The sequence below is a fragment of the Rhodamnia argentea genome, chromosome 10 (genome assembly GCF_020921035.1).
Source record: "Rhodamnia argentea isolate NSW1041297 chromosome 10, ASM2092103v1, whole genome shotgun sequence".
Classification (NCBI taxonomy): Eukaryota; Viridiplantae; Streptophyta; class Magnoliopsida; order Myrtales; family Myrtaceae; genus Rhodamnia; species Rhodamnia argentea.
The window spans coordinates 21,784,484-21,803,662 of NC_063159.1; the positions used below are offsets into that span (position 1 = coordinate 21,784,484).

At 37.2% G+C, this 19,179-nt stretch overlaps 1 protein-coding gene across 1 annotated transcript; it reads right to left on the reverse strand.

The window, feature by feature from the left end:
- Positions 1-5,704: 5,704 nt before the first annotated feature.
- On the reverse strand, positions 5,705-9,414 carry LOC115735155 (vacuolar protein-sorting-associated protein 37 homolog 1). The gene is made up of 7 exons (XM_030666266.2): positions 9,174-9,414; positions 8,285-8,494; positions 7,077-7,164; positions 6,517-6,556; positions 6,377-6,423; positions 6,169-6,289; positions 5,705-6,028 (listed from the first exon to the last, which is right to left on the reverse strand). Exons 1-7 carry the CDS (start codon positions 9,185-9,187, stop codon positions 5,865-5,867), a joined length of 684 nt encoding a protein of 227 aa, XP_030522126.1. The 5' UTR covers positions 9,188-9,414; the 3' UTR covers positions 5,705-5,864.
- Between the last annotated feature and the right edge of the window lie 9,765 nt (positions 9,415-19,179).

A 19,179-nucleotide genomic window follows, 5' to 3' on the forward strand; every position in this document is an offset into this window, starting at 1 on the left:
TCCAAAGCACAACGATGGAATGTCTCTCGCGCAACCGCACAAAGGTTTACGATTCGCGTCGAAAGCCTGCATCGGTAATTAGGGTTGAGGGGAAGTGGTCGGGAATCGTGTTTGATCGATCAAAATCCAGGATTAAAAGAGTAATTCGGAAGATATTGATCTCCCCGATTGGTCATTTCATTACGTCGGACGATCACGTCCCGGTGGTTAATCTGAGGTTATTAGCGATTATAGTTCGCCAAACAACCTTTCACAGCTCCTTCTCCCTTATATGCTCTCCCAAGGTCTAAATTGACAAGTGCTACGATTCTCTTCTTCAATCTTAGCCTTTTATTATATTCTAAATGTTTCTTCCGATCTAATCATGTCACAGCGAGCCAAAAAACAAGATAGGGATAGGACATGTCGATATTCTATATCAGTCCATCGATTAAGTACACGGATTCCTTATTCGCCCCATCGCTTACTCTAAAGAACTTAAGGCCGGTAAACGTCACTTGAAAGTCATTGAACCGATTGCGCGTAGCCGGAATCCGTGCGTCCCCACAACAATTTCTAAATCAAGACTCTTCAATTTCTCCGAAACTTGTCGATTGGAGAAACGTGCGTACCGTTTTATTTACGCTCTATCTTCTTCTTCTCTGTTTTTCTTTTTTCTGTCAATAACTGCAAAAAGTGAAGGGTTCCAAGCTTGTCGAGTTACGCACAGCTCAAAAGCAAATTTGCCTTTGTCATCCCCCACGACTTGAAGATGAAAACGTCAACCAACGAATTTGCTGGATCGGTTCAGTGGAGATAGTGGCCGCTGGGATGCTACGTCTCTTGGATTTCAGGCGATGAGGTTATTATCCAACCATGTGGAGAGGCCATGGAGAAACTTATTAAACCTAAGATCTCTGCCTACCTGAAGTAAATTATCTTTCAGCTTAGCCCTCCTAAAAGAAAAAAACGTAATAACGTCTCGATACTTTGTACATTGGAAAGTTGCTTAGGTAGTTTCTAGGGAAAATTTTAGCTTTCGTAGGTCCGGGGTCTCCAATCTTTCCAAATTGAATATTGACTCTAAGCTTTTCATTTTTACTTTTTGGGTCGTGATTTGATGCAAATTTGAGCGAAGGAAAGTGCCTCCAACCATACGTTCGATCAATTTCCTCTCGTGTCAAATTTTGGGTCCTTATTCTTGGAAGTCGTCGAGTCAAATCATGACTACGTGATTCTATAGACATTGGTTCCAACTTTTTGAAACGAGAAACTTAACTTGGAGCCACCTTGGTACCTGTCGGTTCCAAGGTACTATGTGCTACTCTAAATTATTTTCGAATTGCTTATTGAACAAAATATTGTTCTGGTTCCAATTTTCATCACACTGAGCATTCGGCACAAAGCATAAATGGGTTTCATGATAATTTGTGTTCTCGTGTGATGATAATGCCTATAATCTTAAAATACTAATGACATCTAAAAGTAAAGATATAGTTAGCTTCCACCAATTTAATTCTATGAGTTTAAATAAAAGTATACCGTCTCTATTTGAGAGAGAGAGAGAGAGAGGATTTGCTTCTTCTAATGATGTTGGAAACTCCCGATGAACTAATGTTTGGCAATACAAATTCAGTAAAGTAACTAAGTGCTAACAAACTATGCTGAAATTTATCAACAACACAGCATCCCGCATAAATATACACGCTGGAATTTAATCGATGACACAAATATGAAAGTCGCATCTAAGGAAAATAAAGTGCAGTGTAGAAAAGTAAAGATAAAGATAGTAAATCGTTTGATTTGTGCGCCGGGGGTTTGGGAGGGGGGGGGGGATTGGGTTCCTCCGAAGAGTGTGATGTGGCTATTGAAAGTTTACAATTGACGGTTATTGACAGAGGTTAAAAAGGAGGTCATAACAAAGGTCACAAAAGGAAGTTACAAACATAGGTTATATCGACAGTTTCTTCGACTCCACAAACTTGACAGTTGCTTTATTCCACGATGTTAATAGCTATTTCTCAACAATTATATCCAAGATTGTCGACTACACTTTTTATCGATTCCTTCAAGATTTTTTTTTTTTTGGTAAAGGATTCCTTCAAGATGTTGATTCATCAAGTAGTCGATAATTTTGTTCATAAATGACCAAACTCTACTCTTATCGACAATGGCTATCACATATGGGTTATAACCGAAAGTTGGTCATTTTTGTGCAAACAGTCATGCTTAAATACTTCGGTATTTTTTTGTACTTATTGGCACATGCTTCACATGTATGTTCTATTTAATATTGGGAAATGCAACAATTTAACTCAAGCCCAATTGAGTCAAAACTAAATCAACTAAAATCAAATGGAATAAGCTGGGATTGCACTAGTAGTGAAGGCAATCGTGTTTACATGTCAAATTCGGAAAAAAATCCAAAAAGTCATAAATCTATTACATAGGTACCAATTCAATCATAAATCGTTTGACTGGGCCAATTTAGTCATATACCTATTGCATCGGTACCAATTCAATCCTAAACTTTTTAATTGGACCAATTCAGTCCTAAATCTTTTTGCATTGGTACCGGATCTAGTCAATTTTGATCGAAAATCGTGGACATTGATGGCGGGCGTTCTACATGGCACGACCGGCGTGGCACGAACGGCGCTAATGTAAGCATTTTAATAATATTTTAATATTTTTAATGTCAAAATAGAACATGCTTTTGTCATTGAGTCCTTTACGTTAGAGAGCCCCTTTTCACAAGATTATCTTTGTCTTTGTTTATGTCTCCGATTAGATAATAATTTTAAATATACTTTATAATATTTTTGGTTCATTTTTCATTTTTTTTTCTTTTTTGTGCACTTTTTCTTCTTTATGTTGTCGGTCGACTAGGGTTGCCAACCGACCCTCATCGCCCACAAGCGAGGGCCGAGATGCCCTCCTTGGTCGAGGCCAAGGACACAAAACCTTTGCCCTCGATCCGGCCGAGGTTGCCTGATATGGGTGTTGCGGCCTTGCCCGAGGCGTCAAGCTCCACAGCGCCCTCACATGGCCCAAATTTGGCGAGGGCGTCGCGACCCTCACCCAAGATGGGCGAGAGGCCGCCTAACAGCCAAATTAAGTCAAAACTAAATCAACTAAAATCAAATGGAATAAGTTGGGATTGCACTAGCAGTGAAGGCAATCGTGTTTACATGTCAAATTCGGAAAAAATACCAAAAAAGTCATAAATCTATTACATAGGTACCAATTCAATCATAAATCGTTTGATTGGGCCAATTTAGTCATATACCTATTACATCGGTACCAATTCAGCCCTAAACTTTTTAATTGGACCAATTCGGTCCTAAATCTTTTTGCATCGGTACGAGATCTAGTCAATTTTGATCGAAAATCGTGGACATTGATGGCGGGCGTTCTACGTGGCACGACCGGCGTGGCACGACCGGCGCCGATGTAAGCATTTTAATAATATTTATACTTTTCCTTGTTGAATTCGGGCTATGGGTATCATGTTTTTATATTTTGCATCATCGTAAAATCTAATATTTCTCTCGAACGTACTAAATTTAACTTCGTGTCAATTTGTATTGTCGCTACATTTAACGGCCGATTTATATTAAAAAATAAGATCGTATTTTCCTAAATTTGTTATCCATGATTACAAGCCATGGACATCACCTACATGCAAATTCAATCGAATATACTTTATAACCCGTCGAAAAAGGGGGGAAAAAAAAAGTTCTGGCATTTGAGAAAAAGCACGCATCTTTGACTCTCTTTCGTCACATCCCGCCCTATAATATGAAGCCAGCAAACATTGCGCAATTTCGGCTTTCTTAACTCAAATCAGCTTTTCTGCTGAGCCAGCTCAGACGAAGGATTTGTTATTTCATCACAACTTGGACCCCAAAACATTACCCTGCAAAATGAACTTCCGACCGAGATGAGATTGCTTTTCTTGTTGAGAACCGATGGAATCATTGTCCGGATAAATTGGTACGACGTCATTCGATTGGTCCAACAACAGGACTCCTGCTTGAAAATTGGGGTGGAGAGAAGAAGCTTCCGATCGCATATATTAATCGATAAAGATAGGCTATTGGCGATCGTGATAGGTACGTTTCACCTCGGCAACACAATGCATCATCTAGCAAGAAATGCGTGCGAAATTGCGTGGGGTTTTCGCAGAAAGTGACAGCCAACGCCATGTATTATATGCTACGGACCCCCAACTTGCAATGTATGGACCATGTTCTTCCTTCCTTTTGTTTTCTTTTCGAAAATTCGGAACGTGGTTAGGGTCGGTGACCTCGAACTTCTTCTTATTTGTACAGTTTTGATTTTGAATTTTTTTTTTCTAATTCGACCTAGTCCTAGAACATTCGAAAATAAGTTCGGTGCGGTCATCCTACTGAATGTAGCACCAATATCATGTGCGACTAGATCGCGCGACGACAACGGTGGTCATTGTACTTTTTTCTATTGACCTTAATACATGGAGAACCGAAATTGAGAATAATTGTAGCAACTCGTCCCGGAATATGCAAGAGGTTTTCTTGAGATTTTTTAGTTCTGAAGCAAGACCATGAAATTGGTGCGCTGCTGCTTTACCATTTTTCGATTCTTGTTCCTCTTTGACGGGGAGAGAAAGCAAAAGCATTTGATGAATAAAGTCTGGCCTCTGATTTGATCTTTAGGCCTGCATCAAATAATCTGGGCGGGCCTGGGCTATAAATCTTTCTGCTAGGCGAAGCCCCATTAACACTTGGGTCCAGCCGAAGCCTGCCCAGTGCTCAGGTCTAGCCATGAGTGATAAGGACATTTCTTACGTCAAGCTCCATAAAATAAAGATTAATACCACAAAAAACTCCAAACTGATACACCGTGGCAAATCTACCCCAAATTATTTTTTTGATCACAAAAAGCCATAAATTGATGTACTTATTACAAATTTACCCAAAACTGATACATCCGTAATAAATTTACCCTCCATAAATTTTCGTTAAATTTAATCGTCAAATTATTAAGTTGAATAACACGCGACAATTCATGAGTATACGAGTGAGGTTTTCACCTTATATTTGTCATATGTGTATCGATTTAAAATTTTTCAAGATATTAATCCAATTTAACGAAAGGTAAATTTATTACGGATATACCGATTTCAGATTTTTCATGGTAAAAAATTAATTTGTGATAAATTCGTCACAAATGTACCGGTTTAAGGTTTTTTTTTGTAAAAAAAAAATTTGAGATACATTTATCACAAATATACTAATTTGGGATTTTTCGTGATATTAATCCTAAAATAAAATAGGGTTATAACTTCTAACGAGCCACACATCCAGGACGCGGATCGAACAAGAACTCTTCGAATCTCTTTAAACAGATGAGGAAATACTTGGGATCATGCAATCCACAAAGCCACAATGAATCCAATACGCACACGATGTGGCTACATTCCTAGATGTAGCAATTACAAGCATCAATCGCTTGGGACAAAGTCCGCTTACGGAGATGATGAAGACAATTCTAAGAGGCTTAAAGCCCACAATATAGAGACGATTCACACAATGAAGGTGGATGCAATTGCAATGCACTGCACGTGGATGCAATTGTCCATTTGAAAACTAGAGCTGGGCCGAAAAGACATACCTGACTGCAGCCAGAATCTTTGGCCTTCATCAATTACAGGAGACACAATAGGCAAAGTGCCAATTGTAAGAGGTGAGGTGAGGATGACAGTTTTGGAAAGAGAAAATGTTTACATACATGGATATGGTCTTGTGCACAGCAAAATCAAATGTAAGATGAGTTTAACACACCGTAATACAAGGAAATCTTCACCGCCCCATTCATGTGGGATGATGCTTGCCACGCATTTGTCATCCGGTTGCAGATGTTTTCGCTGCAAGTTGGATAAGTGCGCGCTTGTGATAAGTGGTCCGCAGCTTCTTATATTTCTGCACAAATGTCCCAAAGTCTACTTCCCTATTAAGAAGCTTTTCGTGCAAAGCTTCAGATTCCTCCTCCGTCTTGCGCATTGCTTCTACAAAATGTCAAACAGGTTGTCATAATAATAAAAGGGCAAGCTCAAATTCCTGACAGAAGCCGCATGCTGTAGAGTGAAGATCCAGCTTTAGTTAAAGACCCTAAAACTATTTACAGTTTTCTGATTGTATGGATTACCTTGAAGCTTCTGGATAAGAGAGGAAGAAGAGAAGAGCTTCATAATTTCTTCTTTCTGTCTCTCTAGTTCACTGAGCTTCTCCTGTGCAGCAGCCAACTCCGTCGTCCGTATGATCCTACACTGCAAAAAGAAAATGAAACAGCTTTAACTGATGCCATCATGGGCTGCTTGCCCCTAAATGACCCATATAGAAGCATTATGATATACCTGGTTTCTCAGCTCCATTATTTGAGGCTCCTTCTCCAAGTTCATCCCTATAGTTATTGACAAAAATAATGAGACCCATCTGCAATATAACATATCATCCAAGATAAAACTTCACCTCCAGTCAGGGAAAGACAACTCACTGGCAAGCTGCAGGGTTTCTTTCCGGAGTTCATCTCGTATCTGCCAACCATCAGTCAAACAGTTAAAGAGCAAAAACATCAATTTTAAAAGAGATAAAAATCTAAGTTGATGTAGTAGTGAATGCTGCATTTTCCGTTCCAACAATTCTAATTAAGTCAACCAAACCAGACCAAATTATTGCATTCAAACCAAGAATCAAGTACGTGATAATGCTCTTAATATAGCAGCCATCTGACCAACGCCAGTTAAGATATTTGATGAATCTGGGCATGCAATTGAGACTTGAAAGTGGTCTGTACTCATTCGATCAAATGTAACCAAAGGCGCAGCATGGGTGCTTCAGCATGCATATAAGAGACTTCTCTCTCGCAGTCGGTATTCGAATGCCATAATACAGAACGGCATTTCATCCTCTTTGGTTTTGAGAGGTAAAAGCACCCGAAACAGTGCTAACTAAAGATAAAAGAACAACCATAAAACTAAAAAAAAATCACTGTTCGAGAGTGACAGTTTGAGTAGCAAAAACCAAAATCTACATACATAGAACTGTATCACTCACATTATTTTGGATCTTCACTTGATCAAGTGAAAGTATGAACTGATGGTATGCTTCCTTGTCAGACAAAAGCTTCCGCAATTCGTCAACACTGAATAGGTTTACAGAAGAAAAGAACATAAATAGATACAGGAATGACTAATGAAGTATAATAACACTAGCAGAAATAAAGAGAACAGAAAATAGTAGCCCAAGAGAAGTCCTTCGCTCAATCTAAGATAAACAACTGAGATATTGCAGATTGGGTAAAAGAAAATGATGAGGATGAGGTAGAAAAGGATTTACATTGCGGAATCATCTTCTAGCACTTAAGGACTAGTTAGTTTAATCTTTTAGCATTTATGAATTATGCTAGCACTACAACTTTCCAACTTCTACATACATATCATACAACTAATTAGACTGGCAGTCTGTTTTAATATTTAAACTAATGTCATGTTGCACCAAGGATTGTGTTTTCTCTTAATATATATTTCTTTAATGGATAAAAACTTCAAGGCACCAAGGGGGCCCAACAGGCTAAAGCCACAAAAGAAACAGCTATCAAAACCAAGAGGGAGGTAAAAAACAAGATAAATTATCCATCATATCAACCAAGCATTTACATCTGTATGCAAGTTTTCACTATACCAGAAGAGTATAATTTAAGCCAGCTTTCTCTCAACATTATTTTGCGGCTGCTTAGTATCATGTTCAAGTCAAGTCCAGATATGCCTGCCAGTAACTGAAATATGGCTCAGATGCACTATTTTCTTGACCAAAAGAATGCAGCAAAAGCACAATTTCATCAAGGTGTTCTGAGCAAACATTCCACCAGGAAACTTTTGATTGCTGCTTGTGTGCTAAAGACTATCAGATGCTTCTGGAAAAATAAGGCCTGCACTAATTAAGAAGATTCAGCAGAAATAACTAGCTGGTGTTTCTAGATTTTCTCTGTGTCGGCATGACCACTAATCTTAAATGTCATCTCATTAAGATGTGATGAATCTTCTACGGTCTACATGAGCACTTGGAACTAATGTCTTCTCATAAGATGAAATAACCAAAACCAGATACAAGTACCAAGGGCAAGTTAGCTTCCTAAATTGCCACTAAGATTTGATCCAGACTTCAATGTTTCATCTATTACAAATCAAGGATGCAACTCCATAAATATTCAAAAGAAGAAGGGAAGACAAACATATCTCAAAGATGCTTGAAACAAGAAGTACCTCTTGTCTTTCAAATGATTTATGATGCCCGAAGCCTCAGTGGGCGAAACATGGGGTGTGGACTGTGAAAAATAATTGAAACTGCCAGAAGAGCTACTGCTTGGTGTTGAGGGACGGGAAGAACCGGGAGAGCTAACTACAGAAGGTGGGTACCATGACTGTGAAGTACTGTCCTGTGGGTGTGGTTGAGCTGGTTGCTCTTGATTTCCCCTGAAAAAAAATGCCAAAAAGAAAAATAAAACTCTAATCCGACAACTGCCACTGGGCACTTAACAATGGAAAACTTCACTAGTTGCAGCATATCCAAGCTTCATTAAATCGAGCATAAGTTCTAATTGTCCGCTAGCTCAAAGAAAACACGACTGCTTTCACATCTTAAGCAGGCAGACAATAACATTGTCGAGTTACAGCCATATTTATTCCAAAAAGGAATTCCTTTTACAACCAATTCTTTGGAACTACCAATGTGAAAATTCACAGGTCTACTTCTACTATTATAAACGATTAAAATCCTATTCCAATTCTCCCAACGTGTGCTTGCCACCACGAGCGCCTTCCATTTTCTCTCTTAGCTATTCAAGTCCACCGCTCGTTTCACCGCTAAAAGAGACAAACCATGACACCAGATCGTGAAACACAGAACAACAACCATCCTGGACCATAAAAGCAAAACAGCCCCACAAACACGTAAAAACCCCTAAAATCAAAGTTTCATCGCCCTCGTTCCATAAATAAAATTCAAGCACCACAAACACGTAAAAATCCCTAAAATCAAAGCTCCGCGCAGAACAGAAGATAATTCGATTAAACATAAAGAACTGATCAGAATACCAAATGAGAGCTAAAATCATCGAACAAGCACCAATTAACATGGCAGGGTTGACCGTACCAGAACTTGAACATGGCGAACAGAAGCTCCCCGGCGATCAGCCGATTGACGAACCGATCGATCAACCCAAGAATTCAATCGACGGCCGCTGGCGAAGAAGGCGAAGAAGGAAGACCGGAGAGCGTCAAGGCGCGATTACGCGGAAGGATCTACTCTCTCAATCGCTCTCTATCGCGAACCCTTTCCCGTGTTGCTTTCTCGCTCTAGAAGACTTACCGTGTTACGAATGACGCATCCACGGAGACGACGACAATTTTATTTCCAATCTATCTTAAATACGTTTTTTTTTTTGTTGGTGGGTTATCTTAAATACGTTAACGACGCATGCATATTGCCAAAACACTACAATTTGAACAGAATTACCAAAAGAACCCTAAATTTATTATGATTGTACCATTTTTTTGTTGGAATAATTGTATCAACTCAGTCCTAAATATTTACTTTTTATCAATTAAGTCTAAACTCTTTTTTGTTTATGATAATTCAGTGCATTGAACCAATTTTGGCTAGAAATTACTTATGTGTCTCGGTCTACGCCGACGTGTATAATTTTTAATAATATATATTTTTTAAAGTATTTTTTTCTTTTTCCTTTTAACAATTTTTTTTTTCTTTTTGTCAGAATAATTGCATCAATTCAGCCATAAATCTTTATTTTTTTGCCAATTGAGTCATAAATCTTTTGTATTTATGGCAATTCAATCCATCCGACTAATTTTGGCCATAAATTACTTATGTGTCTCGGCCGACACTATTATGTACAATTTTTAATAATATTTATATCTTTTATGTATTTTTTTCTTTTTCCTTTTTTCCTTCCTTCTTTCACTAGCTAGCTAAGTAGTACTAACATCAACACACGACACGCCACACGATACGACACAACATGACATGCCAACACGTCATTTTTCAAAAACTAGAGAATTTTGACACGTTGGAATACATTCTATATTAAATGTATTTTTTTGCATTTACATGATAAATTATCGTGTATACATAAAATATCAGCAGTGACTTTTTTCTTTTCCTTCTTCTACTATTAGAGATTCACGATTATATATTTTGGGACTAGCTGGGTATATTAATTTTGGGGTGGCTGGGTATATAATTTGAGTGTATATATTTTTAATAGATTAACATTTTGGCCCCTAATTTTGTTGAAAATGTTTAAAATTGATCTCGTACATTTTGGCCCCCGGAGAGTGTTTGTGCTTCTTAACCAGCTGGTCGATGGACCTCAACGACCGACCAAGAGGCGAGGGCCGGTGAGAGTGAGCTCGACAGAGGTTGGTGAAGTTGACCTGGCTAGCCCTCACCTTTGACGGCAGCCGACCGACTATTGGAAGCACGAAGAGAAGAAAAATGAAGGAAAGAGAAAGAAAATAAAAAAATAAAAAAATTAAAATGTTATTAAAAATTGTCCACGTCAATGCCGGTCGCGTCACGTAAGAAGATCGGCATCTTGATCAGCAATTTCTAGACAAAATTGATCGGACAAGCTAAAATGCAAAATGTTGAGGATTCAATTGTAAAAAAAAAAGTTTATAACTGAATTAGTACAATTGCAATAGGTTTAGGGCTTTTTTGGTAACTTTCTATGAAAATTCACTATGTGTAATATTGTGATTGGTCGTCCTGTTTGACTAATTTTTTTATATATTAAGGTTGCCATAGTAATGAGAGAGGAAAGAGTGGTCCAATTGAAATTAGGCCATTTTTCTCTTTTTTCTTTCTTTTAGAAAAATAATATCGTTGGCATGGACGCTCCTCTAGCCTTCTTTTTTCCTTTTGGTGTTCAAATTTTCTTATACAATATTGTTCATTTTTTTTTTCTAAAGAAGACAAGATTATGTGATAAAAAAAAAAGCTTTCCATCTTTTCCTTTTTACATTTCATTATATTCACTTTCCTCTTTGTGTCTTCATTTTCTTCCAATCTATTTGAAGACAATTGTTTTTCTTTCCTTCTATTTTTTTTTTTATGTTCCCCAACTAATCTTTTGAGCATGTTGTACTTTTCTCCTACCTTAGATGAAGAAAATTCACAACTTGGATATTATTATCAAATAGGGTAAACTTTTTCATAGTCAATCATTAGTTTAGATCTAATGATAACTCAAAATGGCAGCATTTATGTTGTTTGATGATTTTTATGGGTTGAAATAAGTTATAATGTTGACAACCTTGCTCGGTATGTAAACAAAAACTATAAAAAAAAAAATACTATTGAAAAGAAATTAAAACTACAATATGAGATGAAATGTGTTTTGTCCATTAATTCCTTACAAAAAGCCAAGAGCTTGCTTTCTTTCTTTTCTTAAGTTTCCTTTCTTTCTTTTTTTTTGGGAGAATCATTAGTTTCCTATTTGATCAATTATTATTTACTAACTTTTATCTACGTTTAACTTTACCACATTAAACAGATGAATTAGCCATATCAGCCCTGTTCTCACATCTATCGACTATCTTCAATTCCGGAAAGAGCAATGAAGATCAGAAGTGAAATGAACCCTATTTTTTTTTTTCTGCAAAATTTTCCCCCAATTTCAACTTGAGTAGCTCGATGAAATGACGTCATCTCAAGCCCCATATATCGGAGTTGTTATATTGACTAGTTATATTTATTAAATGGGCCATAAGTAGATTTAAATATAATGAGTGTCAAATAGATCATTTATGGGTTACAAATTGATTTACAACTTACTATGTCCAATCCATATCTATGATTCTCTTTTCATTCTCTCTCGTACTCACTTAATCTCGCGCTCATTCTCTCCGCGCTATCACATCAATTTAGGCATGAGTTTTCTTAGATTGGTTTAAACATGAAGTGATTTAGCAATATATCGGGTCGGACATAGGTTGGCATGAGTATATTTTTAAATATATATTTTTATATTTTACAGTTTGTATATTTTTTTATTGATTTATCTTTTTTCCTTTTCCTTCTTCCTCATTGCGATGTCCTCCACCGTGACCGGTCGCGCGGCGGACACGGGCAAGCTTGAGGCTTTTGCTGGCCAACCACCGTCGCCGAGGCCCAGCAAGCTGCGGAAGTAGAAGAAAAAAAGAAAAGGGAAGAAAAGAAAAGAAAAAGAAAGTAAAACATAAAATAAAATAAAAAGCATAAGTATAAATATAAATATTAATTAGAATCTTAAATATTAAAAAATTAGAGATGAGCAGTTCTAGATAGTATTTCACGTCACGTGAAAACACTTTCTAGAACTACTCATCTAAAATTCTTTAGATTTAGGAATTCACTTTCTATTTTTATGCATAAATTTTCCGTTAATCTGAAAGTGTTTTTTCGTTCTCTAAATCATTTTTGGCGAACCAAATGAATGAAAGTTCGAATTTTTATTTTCCAAAAAACACTTTCATTCAAATAAAAGCACCCTAATAGTTAGTTGGTTTTCTTTTACAAATTTTAAAAGTTGCCTAATCTGGGCCAAAACCAGAAGTTGTTTTTTTTTTTTGGGAATGTCGCCATCATTTTTTTTTTATGAAAAAAGGATATAGAAACTTAGGCTGCGTTTGGCAGTCGTGATAAAAATCAGGATAGGATAAAATTTATCCTATCTTGTCTTTGGCTTCCGCTCAAGACAAGATAAAGTGGGATATAATGAGGATATAGCCTAGATAAAATTATCTCATAGGAGAGGTGGGATAACTATGTATAAAATTTCTTATGTTCATGGTATAAAAGCTATTTTATCTCAAATAACAAGCTCCTTAAATAATAAAATTATTATTATTATTAAATATGAATTATATTTGAATTCTCAATAAAAAATTAAAATTAAAAATTAAAAATTAAAAAAATATTTTTTATTTATTCATATGTGTATTTATAATTTTTTTCTACTTTATAATATATACTTTGTGCATATACACACAAACACTTCATATCCACATTAGATCATTACATATTTTAGATATGGTAGTATAGTTAATTATTTAATAAAAAAAATTATTAAGAAATGATGGAGCGAAATAAAAATAATGAAAAAAAGAGATATAAAATAAAAAACAAGTACAAAAATGAAGTAGAAGAACCCAGATGTTAAATGAACAAAATTCAAACTTGAAAATGAAAATAATTCTCGATGAATGTAAGGCAATGAAATTTCTAAAAAATAAAAAATTAGAGATCTCCATCTACTTTTCCTATGTATCTTTGGTTCGTGTTAAAATTTCACCACTCCTTTGTAGATTTTTAGTTCACGTCAAAACTCTATGAAAACGGCGAGAGAGTCGAAACTTCTTCTCTTTCGAAGGTTTTTGGTTCACGTCAAAAGTCTATGAAAGTAGAAAGTGAGTCAAAACTCATTCTTCTCCGTAGTTTTATGGTTCATGTTGAAGTTTAACGAAACTAGCGAGAGAGGCAAAACTTTTTATAATTACAAATATGAATGATCATATTTTCTCTTTTACTGGAGTTGGCAGTGAATTATGAGATACTCTTATAGTCTCCGTTTATGCATTTTTAAGTTAAGTTACATAAATATGTGTGGATATGAACATATCCGGCTTTATTATTGTGATTCACCAAACAGTGGATAGGATATGGTAAAATCATTGAATTTTATATCTTATCATATCAAATCCTATCATGACTAAAAATCCAGATAATCAAACGCAACCTTATAAGATTTAATTGGTTGGTAATAGCTGATAGCCAATTAAAGTTCCCTTCCCAATATTGATTTTCCTTCACGCCCCTTCAACAACAAAGTTATGTCCTTTGGCCTTTCAATATATTTAGTTTCGGCGATCAACATTCACGTCAACAATTTTCGGTCAATTTTGTGGGAATGACTATATTTGCAAATCATCAAAAAAGTTATTATTAAATTAATCAAATTAAAAAGTTTAAAATTGAATTGGCATGCATACAATATACTTACAACTTTTTTTAGTGATTATCCCCCCGATATTTGCACTGGAATTTTAGGGAGCAGAACGTGAATAAACAGTCCATAATTTAGCTCTTAGAAGGAGATCTCTCAAAGCATCATTCGCCGACATTCATTCACATGGATCCAAATTATGAAAACGAGAAAAAGGTCTGCGGACGAAGAGCGGAATGCTGAAATTGATTTTCAAGAGGTGAAATTAAGAGTTCTCAAACGGGTGGGTTGGATCGGGTCGAATATGGTCTAACCCATATTAAACCATTTAATCCATTTTGACATATTTTCATGTAGTACAAATTTAGTCGCTGTTGACACCTGATTTTTAATCAATTTTTCATTAGTTTTATTTTCTAAAATTCACCAAAAATTCATAAAAAATCAAAAAAATTAAAAAATTAAGTTTGGAATCCTTGGCCAAGCATAAGGAACCAATTTTGAACAAAAAAAAATAATTTTTCATATTTTTCACTTTTTTAATATTTTCGGAAAATAGGAAAATACTAGAAAACTCATAAAAAATACTTTTCGAGGTCACAAAAATACAGAAAAATTTCCAATATTTTTATTTTAATTCCATTTTCATATTGAACTCAAGAGAAATCAAAAATTGAATCCAATTTTAGGTGTTTCTTCATAACACTAAGGATTGAATTCTCATAAAAAATACAAATTGACTCTTTTTATTTGTAATTTTTGCACATTTAGAGTCTAGACATTCAATTGCAGTCCTATCTAACTTCAATTTGACCAATTGCACCTCTAATTGCGTGACTTGCACGAATTGGGCAAGAACCCCCAAAATTTTTGCAATTTAGTCCCTAAGATTTGCAATTTCTGAAATTACTTTTAATTGAGGGACTATCTTGAAAAAATTAGACCGTCCCCCTAGGTTTTCATATATTCTAAATCGATTGACATAGGTGGTTTAATCCAATTTGATCAATTTGACACTCAATTGAAATTTCCCCCAATTTGGGAATTTTGAAAAATTTGGGGTTTTTGCAGAAATTGGTGAGAAATTTTAGGCAAAACCACATTTCTAGATAATATTCAGGCCCCTAAGTTCAATTTGAGGTTTAATTGCAAAAATTCCCAGTAAATCTCGATTAATTTCAAAAATTCTAAGTCTGAACCGGTCCAAACAGTGTTGTCTTCTTCGGACGACTTGCGCCATTTTGCGGAATTGAAGGGGGAGACTCAACAGCCAAATTGAAGATCAATTCGAGCATAATCGAACCAATTGATGTGGGGGTTTTGTTTTGTAGATCAAACTGTGTCGATTGCTACCGGTGGCACGACCAATGGTCGCCGGAGGAGCTCCGGCGAGCCGGTCAAAGCCCCGGTGCCCGGAAAAGTCAACTTTCTTAATCCCGTGTCAAATTAGCGTTCGTTTTGTGATCAACGGAGGCCTAACAGACACGGACGGAATCCTAACCGATTCCGTCGCCATCCAGCGGCCTAATTGCACGTGAGTACATGTGAGGGGGCCTCGGCGAGCTCTCGCCCGTGCGCGCCCAAATTCAAAACGTGGTATAAAAGGCTGAAGAAGATTCGAGAGGAAGGGGGGCCTCATTCGTGCTCGCCGGGTTCAATAGAGAGAGAGAGAGAGAGAGAGAGAGAGAGAGAGAGAGCTAGAGAGAGGAGCTCTCGTCATCCTCCATTGATGAAAGTTCAAGCTCGGATTGTGCATCGTTCGGTCGGCCAATCCAGGCCAAATCGAAGCTCGTGATCAAGTCCGGGAGCTTCATATAGGCGCCGTAAAGCGATAGTGCCACTTCAATTGGTCTGCAACGTCCAAAAAAGGTGAGTCGAGCTTCACATTCTCCTACTGTGCACACATGGATTCTTACTTCTGCGAGCTCGATTTCTTCAATTAATGTGGGCGTTTTCATCCTCACACATCACTAATCATCATCGCATCATGTTTGTGCATTAATTTTGCGCGATTACCTCGAGTCGAACCTCCAACCTACTTCGGTCTGGTCGAACTTCGGCCGGGCAATTCCAGCCACTGCGGGCTCGATTTGAGCTCGAGGTAAGTCTTCTCAACTCCTTTTCGAGCTTCTGTGTGAAGGAATTGGCCTATTATGCTATGTGCTTCGTGATTGAACTTTGCAACTATGAGACTGTGCGAGTTCGATTTGTGTTGATTCGGTGGATGGAATTGTCTAATATTTAGATATGTTGATCTGGAGGTTCTCATGAATCGATTCATGTTGGTTTGAAGTCATTCCGGCGAGATCTCACCGTTGGATCTCGCCGGAGAGTTTTCGGCTGTTCATTTGGTGTCGTCACAACGAAGAAGACGAAGTCGACGTGGCTCGGTCAAAAGGTTAAATGTCTAGGTGTCATTCCCCCATAGGTCCAGCTTGGATCCGAGTCGGCTCATTTGTTGGCGCGAGCGAGCTGGCTCAGATTTGATCCAACGGTCCGGATAATTAGCTAGGTTTGATTCTGGACCGTTGGATCAATATTTTTGTATTTTTGGAATTTCGTTTATTAGATAGAAATTAGAATAATGCAAAAACGGCACCGTTTAGATTAGTAGCAAGCGATGTCGTTTAGAACACAGAACGGATGCGTCAACGTTTTGGGCTTTGAAGAAATGAATGGCTTGGATTAAGTCTTAGATCAAATCGTAGCCGTTCATTTGTTTAGTTGCGCGACGCCGTTTAGAATGAAGGCCAGAAGCGTCGTCGTTTTAAGCCTTAGGTAGAATGAACGGCTCGGATCGAGCCTTAGGATCTAATCGTGGCCGTCCGGGGTCTTAGCCAGTGCGACGTCGTTTAGAGCGGCGAGGCCGATGCGTCGTCGTTTTGCTTAGTGGCAAGTCGACGGTTGAGATTAAATCTGAGATTGATCTCAGTTGTCCATTTATTTTCTTTATATTCCAATATTAGAAATTAGTTAGAAATTCAATAAAAAAAATCAAATAAATAGGATGCGGTGCTGTTTTTGTGTCGAGCGGTTCGTAAGTGGGTCTGGACCGGGTTGACCGGTTGTTGACTGGTTTGACCCGGTCCGAAATTATTAATAAAAATTTCTAAAAAAAATCCAAAAATTGTAAAATTCATAGAAAATTCATAAAAATTTCCAGATTTTTCCAAAAAATTTCTAAAAAATACTTAGGTCAACTCGGGACTCTTATAGTTTGGATCACAAATTTTTGAAGTTTCAATGGTCAATTTACATTGATTCGGAAAATTCCCAAATTTTTTTAGAAAATAAATAAAAAATTCAAAAAAATAGGAAAAATCACAAAAATTCTGAAAAATCACAAAAAATGGGAAATTGCCACATTCAACTGGCCCGACCCCAATTTTGTGATTTTTGGGTCCCGAACCCCAAAAATGACCATTCTACCCTTTTGAGCTTTCCGCCCCAAATTTTTTCGAACCACCCCGATACTTAATTAGGCTCATTTTGTGGGCCGATAGGGCCATATTAGACGTGTCTACTTGATTGATTGGTTGATTTCATTGATTGTTATCACCTTGATTGTGTATTAAATTTTTGATTGTGATTGATAGGTTAGGAAATTCCCGTTTCCATGATACCTTAGATCGTTAGAGCCTACCTCACCCAAAATTTCATCTGCATGAATTCCTAGGTTAGAAAATCACTCAACTTCGGTAACCGAAAGGGCGTCAATGTAAATCTTGGCGTAACCAAGTCCCCGGACTCAAATCTCTGATTTTCGTAGAATCGAACTGTTTCTCCCAACCGCTCGATAGGGTTCCCGATCATACCCTCCAATAATTGATCGGTGGCGATTCCATATGCATGTGCACTGTGCACATGTCACCCGACCATATTAAGGTCGACCCCGATATTTGATAAAATTTTCTCCACATCGCAATTCGAGTAATGGGTCTTGGGAGAGACTCGCGCACCGAAAATCCTCGCTGTTAACCGAGGTCCAAAAAGCGCGGCTCGTTAACCTCATCCGCCCGCTCCGAAAGAAAAAATTGCGAGGGTCGCGACAGTCACCCATATTTTCAACCAAAAAAAATTTAGTGACATATACCCGATTCAACCAGTATTCTTAAACATTTCTATATTTAATCAATTCATACAATACTTGTTTCTTATAATTTGATAAAAAAAAAGATATTACTAAAACACTTTTATGCAATACAAATTTAGTGAATTTTTATTTTTTTTTAAGGGGTTTTTTTATTTTTATTTTTATTTTCTTTTCTCTTTTCTTTTTTTTTCTATTTTCCTTCTATCTCCTTCCTCTTCCCCCCTCCATCTGCTGGTTGCGGGGCTTTGACGATGGCCGGCAATCAACCGCGTTCGGGAGCGGGGCCTCGCGGATCCCAGCGAGCCTCATCGTCGATCTAGGGGAGCACGAGCTCATCCAAGGTCGGCGAGCGTGCGGTTTGCCGGATCCTCGACGACCTCGAGCTTGCCCGAGCTCGAGGCTCGTCGGTGGCCGTCACAGTAGAGGTAGGCGGAGGTAGCAAAGGTAGGAGAAGGAAAAGGAGGAAAAAAGAAAAAAGAAGAAAAGAAAAGAAATCAAATAAAATGAAATATAAAAATAACATAATATTTTTTCTAAAAATATTCAAAAAACTTATTTATGTCTCACTTAAAATAGTTACCATAGCTAACCTATTTAAAATCAATTTATGACTCATTGAGTTTCTATGGAACCCATTTATGACCCACTTTTAAAACTTAAAGACACACATTTATGATCCTGTTTTAGATCCATTTTGTCATCTTTAGATGAAAGATGTCGATTTAATTTCGAATCAAATCTCTAATGAGGAGAACGACCAATGATTAGGCCCTTAAATTGGACGAACTCAAAAAGAATAGACAAACGAAGCATCGTGGTCGGAGGAAGATTAAAGGTCAATTTCAGGTTTTTTGTCTCTTTGTGAATTTAAAGATGGTGTGGGGACACTCTCCTAGAAGAGGAACCGGCCATGTAAATAGAAAATTGATAAAAAGAAAAGAGGGAGAGAGAAGATGCATTATAGTAAAACGAGTTATACCGAGGGAAGTGGCGATATTGATTGTGACCTTGATATAGAGCTGGAGATGATTCAGTAGAACTCCAATCTCAGCTCAAAGACT